Source organism: Haplochromis burtoni, unplaced genomic scaffold (genome assembly GCF_018398535.1).
Source record: "Haplochromis burtoni strain Fernald_Lab_line unplaced genomic scaffold, NCSU_Asbu1 Contig_35, whole genome shotgun sequence".
Lineage (NCBI taxonomy): Eukaryota > Metazoa > Chordata > Actinopteri > Cichliformes > Cichlidae > Haplochromis > Haplochromis burtoni.
Window position 1 is genome coordinate 1191016 of NW_024582396.1, and position 8923 is coordinate 1199938.

General features: G+C 38.8%; 1 protein-coding gene across 1 annotated transcript in view; it reads left to right on the forward strand.

The window, feature by feature from the left end:
- LOC102306485 (dynein, axonemal, heavy chain 6) overlaps nt 1–8415 on the forward strand; it is a 63182-nt gene extending 54767 nt beyond the window's left edge. Inside the window, 13 exon segments of the mRNA XM_042219575.1 lie at nt 102–262; nt 969–1057; nt 1501–1647; nt 1775–1913; nt 3605–3724; nt 3868–3989; nt 4284–4413; nt 4562–4689; nt 4911–5096; nt 5982–6054; nt 6290–6441; nt 7523–7745; nt 7971–8415. Coding sequence (XP_042075509.1) covers nt 102–262; nt 969–1057; nt 1501–1647; nt 1775–1913; nt 3605–3724; nt 3868–3989; nt 4284–4413; nt 4562–4689; nt 4911–5096; nt 5982–6054; nt 6290–6441; nt 7523–7745; nt 7971–8074 — 1774 coding nt within the window. The 3' untranslated portion in view covers nt 8075–8415.
- The last annotated feature ends 508 nt before the right edge of the window (nt 8416–8923 follow it).

Here is an 8923-nt window from a genome sequence, read left to right on the forward strand (position 1 = left end):
GGTTACAGATACGCTTCCCAACCCCCTGAGCCACGGTCGCCCCAAATGAATGAATAAAGTTTATAAAGGCATCAAAATGGTGATTTTTCTGTGTTTTTCAGGGTCGAGGCTATCTCACTGGGGCAAGGCCAGGGACCTATAGCAGAGAAGATGATCCATTCAGCGCTAACGAGTGGCAACTGGGTCTTCTTGCAGAACTGCCATCTGGCGGTGTCTTGGATGTTAGCCATGGAGGAGCTCATTAAGACTTTCACTGAGCCTGGTACTATTTTTAAATTGAGCTCAAAAGTTTCTGTTTATTTCAGCCTTCTGTCCTAACATTTGTGACATATTTTTTATTAGTTAAGGCTTATGAGGGTTGTATGAAAAAAATAGTATTAAATTAGAATAATTACAACATTTGCTTCAAACTGGGAAATCCCAGTGGTGGTAATTTTAGTGTTTATGGATGGGGATACCCAAGAAAGAGATGCTGGGCTGCAGTTTAGTTTCAGTTTAGTTACACTTTGTTAGTACTCAGTTGGAACCCATTTGACCTTCAAGAAAACGTACTTTAGTTCTTCATTGTGCAGACTCAACAATGCTTAAAGCATTCCTCAGAGGTTTTGGTCCACATTAACATGATAGCGTCACACAGTTGTTGCAGATTTGTTGATCGCATTATAGCCACTAGATAATGGGTACGCTGTGGTCATAAAGGGATGAACATTGTTAGCAGCAATGCTCAGGGACACATCTAAACAAGTTCCTTCATATTTCTAATGTCATTAGACATAATTTGTAATTTACACGTGCATTTCTAATCTCTGAGAAACAGAAATGAGTAAACTGTGATATTGTATGCTTTGGTTTTTCAAAGTGTTTGTATTATTGATAAAAAAATACTGCAGGACCTTTTTACAAGTATCCTTTAAGGCCTTTTCTTTTTTATGAATATGCAAATAATTTTCTCATCTGTTTCTCTGCAGACACATCAGTCCATGAGAACTTCCGTTTGTTTCTCAGTTCCATGCCGACCAAAGTATTTCCTGTTACAGTGCTCCAGAACTCCGTTAAGGTAGTCACACAGAGACCCAAACACTGTAATACTGTATAATAAAGCTATAGATGATTAAAAATACTGTTTTTAAAAAAGAACTTGTCCATACTGGTGGATTGAACATGAGTGAAACATAAAAATGACTTTGGTAATTACGAGTACTGGTTATTTAGGGTATCTGTGGCATAAACGTTAGTTAAGCACTGCCTTCATAAATATGGGTCGAAATCTTTGACGTCAATTAAACGTACATTAACTACCAGCACTTGATTTATCGTCATCATGACCATGACCTGATAATTTGAAGAGTGAGTCACACGGTACACTGGTTACCTTGAAGAGTCGTTGGGATTGTATGTGCACTTGAAGACAGCCTGAACAGCAAGGAGGAGATGCTAAACCAAAAGGTTTTCAGGATTACTGGTAGTCTTCTCAGTAGGTCTCTCTGATGTCATTGCCAGGTGACTAACGAGCCTCCTAGAGGCCTGCGAGCCAACATGCGACGAGCCTTCACAGAGATCACCAGCAGTTTCTTTGAACGCCACATTTTGGGACGCCAGTGGAGGAAGATTGTCTTTGGAATCTGCTTTTTCCATGCAATCATCCAGGTTACATACACTCTTTCTCAGTATTTTACATGTAAAGTGCCTCATCATTATTACTTTGTTTTCTTGGATGTGTTTTACTTTGTGTGTGGTCGTACAGTACTTCTCTGCCTGTGTGTCTCGTGTTTAGGAGCGGAAGAAGTTTGGTCCCCTGGGCTGGAACATCCGCTACGAATTCAATGACAGTGACAGAGAATGTGCTCTGCTCAACCTCAACCTGTACTGCAAAGATGGCACCATCCCTTGGGATGCTCTGGTCTACATCACTGGTAGGAAGCAAATATCAACAGAAATGTTCTTGTATCTAAATTCAACAAGGTAATAAGTTAGGGACTGTTTGTGTAGCATCTTATTTCCCATATGTAATGCATGTCTTATTTGTATTTTGACATTTTATATTAATAGAAAGCCTTTTCACAAAACAAACATGATTGCATGTCCTTGAACCTAAACATGCAGCCGTTTCATAAAAATAAAAGTGTGGGAAGAATAATAGGACACTTTAATCCAGCGGTCAGCAACCTTTTTGACATCTAAAATGAAGATAACACCGTGTATATTGTTGTTTTTTTACCTTAATGCTTTGTATAAACAACTATAGTGTGTTGCTTATGAAATCCATGAAGTGCTATGGAGAAAATTACATTTTATTTATGTAATGAAATAATAACTAAAAAGAAAGTCAACCAGTTGAAGGTGTCTTTAAAATGAATTAAAAAGCTGAACTTAAATTATCCATGTAGCAAACAAAAACAATGAGCCGTCATCCTTGTATTGCCTTCTGGGCTTTCGGAGTGTAGCGGAGCCTTGACCAGAATTTAAAAAATAATTGGAAAAAAAGCACCATGCTCCTAAAAAATTTAAAATAAATATTTTCAAAATATCTGGAGAGGCAGACGTACCTGAGTGGCATCCGCAATCACGCCTCACCGGCTTGCTCTCTCTGCTGTTGTGTTGTTGTTTGTATGTGTCGGGCTGTGAGCTGGAAAGCTACAGCCGGCTGTGTGTGAAAAGTGGTCAATAAAGAGATGCTGAAGAGCATGTTCATGTAAACATCGTCGGGTCTGCCGTGATGTGTTTACAATCGGACTTCTGCTCCTGAACCTCCGCGCACAGCGTCTGCTGTACGATCGGGGCTGTACGAAGTCACTTCATCTTTACGCAGGACTGTAAGCTGTCGTCTGTGAGGCGTGAGCGGTGTTTGTTTTTAACATAGTTCATGGTGGAGAACAGCTGCTCACATACGTATGTGGATCCGGTAGGTCACTCTCGTCAGAAGTAAATACAAATGAATCTGCCCAGCCATCATTAAATGTTGTATTTTCTTCAGATATTTTTCTTTTCTTACATTTCTCCATACTTGGCCTACCTGGGGCTGAAAGTCTCGGTAAATGCACGTCGTTTCGGCGGGTATACCGGCTTCCGCGAGTGTGACGCTTATTTTGAGCGACAAAAAATAATAAAATCTAACTTTATTTTTATTATTCAAGATCACAATAATCTTCCAATTTAGAACTACAAATTTTAAAAAAGAACTAACTCAAATAAAATACACTTCAGTTAAATAATTACCGGTATAATTTATCTTTCCAAACCATGCAGAGCCGCAATGTAAGGCTCCGGCTCCGGAGCTGTTTCCCCTGTGTTTTCTGTTCTGTAATAGATTTCTCTTTTTAGTATTTCATCTTTAAATTGAATGACCTGGATCCAACTTCTTTCAAAATTATCTGTATAAGAACGGGAATTACACATATCTATGTAAATATACTATATGCATATTTTTTAGTTTAAAGTTGTTGCTGTTTTTTCCATAACTTTTTTATTTTTCTGATTCTGAGTGAGATTTTGATCAACTGAAACTAGAAGAGGGTCTGGTCTTTAAAAGCAATATCTCCTGCATTCATAAACAAAGAAAGCCATGAAATATCTCAAATCCTACTGTGTTTTTTTTTCTCTTCAGGTGAGATCACGTATGGAGGGAGAGTGACGGATGCCTGGGACCAACGGTGCCTAAGGACAATCCTCAAAGGCTTTTTTTCTCCAGAAACTCTGCAGCCTGGCTACACCTACTCCCCCTCAGGTATTGTTCTTTCTGCCCTCTTTTGTATGTATATGTGTGTGTGTGTACATGTATGTGTGTGTATGTGTACATGTGTATGTACACGCGTGTATGCACAGTGAACGCTATGCATATATCTCAATTAATGGTTTTCTCCTTGTAAGGTGTTTACTACGCTCCAGAGTCAGATGAACTCGAACAATATAAGAAGTATATTGAGAATCTTCCGATCATTGATGATCCTGAGGTCTTTGGTATGCATGAGAATGCCAACTTGGCTTTTCAGGTGAGGAACAATACTGTAACAATACCAGTACATTACAAGCAAATGTCTCTGTCTCTATTTTATACCAGACTGCCAGTTGTTCTCTTAAATATAAATGACTGTGCAATTTCTTATTTATACATAGTTTTTCAAAATCTGTTAAATTTTTCACTTCACAGCAATTATAAGAAGTGGCTTGTGTTCCTTTTAGTGATTTAAACTTATGTTTCTCATGCAGTTTATGAGCTTTGGGAGTGCTATGATAAAATATCAATACATGAGTGTGTGTGTGTGTGTGTGTGTTTGCCTCTGCAGCGTCAAGAAACTATAACTCTGATCAATACCATACTGGATGTTAATCCTCGTTCTTCAGCACAACATGGAGCTAAGAGTAACGATGACATAGTCTGCGAGCTCGCCGAGCTGATTCTAGCCAAACTGCCCGGTACGCTGACCCCACATAGATTCACCTGCACATAGATCTCAGTTACTGCTGAGACTTTGCATTATTACACTCACTCTTTTTCCCCATGTTTTCATTGGTTGTGTTGTCTTTTGTCTCTTTGTGAACTTGTCTGTCTTTTGGAGTGCAGAGCGACTGGACATGGATGAAGCAATTGACACACTGTTTATCAAAGACACCAATGGGCACCTGAACTCCCTCACAACTGTTTTGGCCCAAGAAGCAGACCGATTCAACAACTTGCTTAAAGTTCTCAGGGTGACGTAAAAACCACACACATTTAATTGGTGGAGATCATCTCATGACCACTTCAGGAGTTGTTTTCTTTGGATTGTTGTTTATTTACTTGATCTTAGAGAAACATTCAAATAGAAAAAAACCTGAACAATCAAAAATATGCGTTCTGTTTAGTTTCAGAAATAACATTTTTCGGAATCTGTCGTTACTGTGATGTGTTATTCTCACTTTCTTTTTCGTAGATGTCTCTTATCACTCTGCAAAAGGCAATAGCAGGTCTTGTTGTGATGTCAGAGGAAATGGATCGAATCTACACAAGCTTTCTGAACGACCAGGTCCCCACCCACTGGGCAAACTCTGCCTACCCCTCCCTCAAACCGCTGTCTTCTTGGGTCAGAGACTTGACTCTCAGAACGTCCTTTATCCAGGTTTGCATACAGATATTAACAAAAACACACACGTTTTCAAGTTCAGTCCAGAGGAATTATAGAAGTTTGTGTGAAATGTGTCTTTATAAAGCTAACATACATTGGATTAGAATAGAAGTCTTTTCTAGCTCAGGTCTGGGATATTGGCTGTGTTTTATTGGTTCGGGTGTGTGCATGTGTGCACGTGTGTGTGTGTGTCTGTGTGCATGCATATGTACGTTTGCATACATTTGATTTGTGTGTTATCTCATTAGTTTGGAAAACTGTAATAACACATGTACATTCTGCGTTCATCTTTCTGCCTCTCTGCACATCCTGGTTTAGTGTTTGGTCCATTTTCTCTGATTTAAGCTGCTCTTAAGTCTGCTCTGAACATGTATCGTACAGTCACTATAATTCACTTAAACAAGCACAAACAGGGTAAAGTCCTGTTAGTTTATACAGCAGTGGATAAACACTGAGTCACACTCCACATGCTGATTATCTTAGGAAACAAAATCCAATGTAAACTGATTCACTGGGTCACTTACAGCACAGGTGTTGAACTCCAGGCCTCGAGGGCCGGTGTCCTGCAGGTTTTAGATGTGTCCTTGATCCAACACAGCTGATTCAAATGGCTAAATTACCTCCTCAACATGTCTTGAAGTTCTCCAGATGCCTGCTAATGAACTAACTATTTGATTCAGGTGTGTTGACCCAGGGTGCGATCTAAAACCTGCAGGACACCGGCCCTCGAGGCCTGGAGTTCGACACCCCTGACTTACAGGATGCCTTTAATGCACTATATTGAATAAAAGAAGGAGATACTGCATAAACAAAGATATCGTTATTTAAAGATACTTATATTTTAATTGCATCTCTTCTTCTCTTTTCCTCTCTTGCAAGACTTGGATCACACGTGGTCAGCCCAAATCATTTTGGATCTCAGGGTTCTTCTTCCCTCAAGGCTTTCTTACTGGTAACACACTGAAACATGCTCTATGTTTTTTAATAATGCCAACAGTAAAGCACAGTTTTAGAGCTGAGCTTGAGGATTACAATGATCACTCTGACTACTCTTTCAAGTATACAGTGTAAAAATAAATGAATGAAGTTTAAAAGAGAGCTATTAATTAAATTTGTGTTTATTGGTAGATTTTACTAAACAGCACAGTGACTTATTTCAATGCTCTTGTGTCTTTGATGGCCTGTAGGAGTGTTGCAGAATCATGCCCGGCGTTACAGTTTGCCTATTGACGAGCTTAATTTCCGCTTCAGCGTGGTGCCGGCGTACAGGGATGAGGAAGCAGTCTGTGAGGCTCTACGCACTCTTCCCATTGGTGCAAAACTGAACATGGATGAGGAGGTACTGTAAGAGGAGCAGTACTCTTAGTTATGCTTTCAGTAGTGCTTTAAAAAAAGGGCACAAATATTCTTTTCTCCAGCCCTTCAAATATTAGCAGTACTTTAAGATGCTATTTTTCTGGCTAATAGCAGGAGAGCTAATGTGGAAGAGCAGATCAACAATCTCAAGATGCAATCTAAAATATCACATCAGTTTGGTTTCTCTACAGTTAAAGTTTGTTGCTCCTTATATTTGTGCAACTTAACTTACTTAACTGCAGTTAATGTTTTTATGTGCAATATTTTATTCAAAATTCTTCTTACATTTTTACACAAAATCAGTTATGTTATCAATTGTGTTTGTGTTTGCATGATTTCAGTTAGAGTCCTTGGAAGCAAAACAAACCTAGCAGGCTGAAGATAAATCCTTTAATCATTAATATGACCACTAGCTTGTTTTGTTTTTGGGCAAGCATTTGAAATGGTCAATGCAAAATGTGAATTAGATATAAATACATATATCAAATAGGTCAAATCATGACCCATTTGATATATGTATTTAATTCTTGTATTAATTGATTAATGTTTTTGTGAAATTACTTTATCCTGAATCTCTAAATCTGATCTGGTGATCTCAAAGTTAGCACCACAGAGCAAATATATCCTAAATGATCAAATTAAATCCATTATTATCCATTATTTTTGATTGGACTACATACTGATTTCTTTAGTAAGGTTGTGTTATACTTGACTCCGGTGTGAATCTGGAGGGCAGTACAGCCTCCAGTATTGTTTTCTTTTTTTAAATACTGAGTTTATTTCCTGATGACATATCAGATTGATGCCCTCTTAAGCGTCATAAATAGTGAATATCAACCGCAGCAAACATCGTGTCAACTCTTCTTTAAATCTCTGTTCATGAAAATGAAATCCTTAAAGAATAAAAAGCTCTCGATACATCTGATAAAAGCAAAGCCACATGTTCTTTGTTTTATTTTCTGGCTTTGCAAGTCTTGTGTTTACTTTGTTTCAAGAGTTTGTCAGTAAAAAGTTAAAGTAAAATAAAAAGGTAATTCCTTTAATATGGTTACTTGTTAAAACAGTTACCAGAGCCGCAGGATGGTGTACTTGTTCACGGTATGTTCATGGATGCCTGTCGCTGGGATGATGTCGGCATGGTGATGGATGATGCGCTGCCTCGGGTTATGAACACCATGCTGCCGGTGGTGCACTTTGAGCCACAGCAGAACTACGTCCCAGAGCCCGACCTCTACCACGCTCCTCTGTACAAGACCTCAGCCAGAGCTGGCACTCTGTCCACCACAGGTACACACCTGATGTATCCAAAGTCACTCACTGGAAACCTTTTTACATTTAAAGTCATGACACATTTTATACTATCATAAGGCCAAGAGCTAGTTTTTGGGCATCGCTGGGAGTTTTGGTGGGATACAGCGCACGTCCCTGTTACCAACATACAATGTCAAAAAAAGAAAGAAAAGGATGTTTGCTCAGATTGTTTCCTCACCCTTCATGTCTCTCTCCCTTCAGGTCACTCAACTAATTTTGTGGTGACAGTAATGCTTCCCTCCAAGCGACCCAGCGACTACTGGATATCCAAAGCCTCCGCACTCCTGTGCCAGTTGAATGATTAAATATTTATTCGAGGACAAAGCATTGAATTAAATTAAATTTGTGTAATAGCAACACAGACCGTAATTAAAATTTCACCCCAAACTGATGTTTCTGCGTCCTTCATCTCATACATGTGTTTGACTACATTTATTTATATAACAAACTCTTTAGAAAGGAGACGTCCCAGTTTCACAGTGGAAGCACTACACTGCCTTACACTGCTTCATTTCATCTGCAAGTTAACAAGTCACAAGAAACAGAGGTAGCCATCACCATCCAAGGCAGCACACGGTGAACAAGAGAGGCAAGGTGGAGTGGGTGGAGACGAGTGACAGAAGGATAACTGTAAAAGTGAAAGGAATTTTTTTTTAAGTTGATGGCTTCGTGAAAACAAGAAAATAAATGTTTTAGAAAAACTAAGAATTCTATTTTTTTTTTATTTTTTTTTTTTTTATTTAGGCATTTATTAGACAAATAAGACTAATATACCCAAATTTGAAGCAGGAAACTGGACTTCTCAGAGATTAGTCAAATATAATCAACAATTCTCTGGTGTCCTGGATTGTTGATTACCTGACAGGAAGACCACAATATGTGTGACCACAGTGTGTGTCTGACAAGGTAATCAGCAACACAGGGGCACCACAAGGGACTGTCCTCTCCCTCTTCACCCTTAACACCACAGACTTCAGCCACTGCACAGAGACCTGCCATCTTCAGAAGTTTTCTGATGACTCTGCGGTGGTTGGATGCTTTGTGATTATTCATAAAATATTAACAAAAAGACCTAAAAACTGTGAGAATCTGAATTTTAGCAAACAATATACAATTATTTATACCTATATTTCAACTTTTCTGAGTCAGGAGTC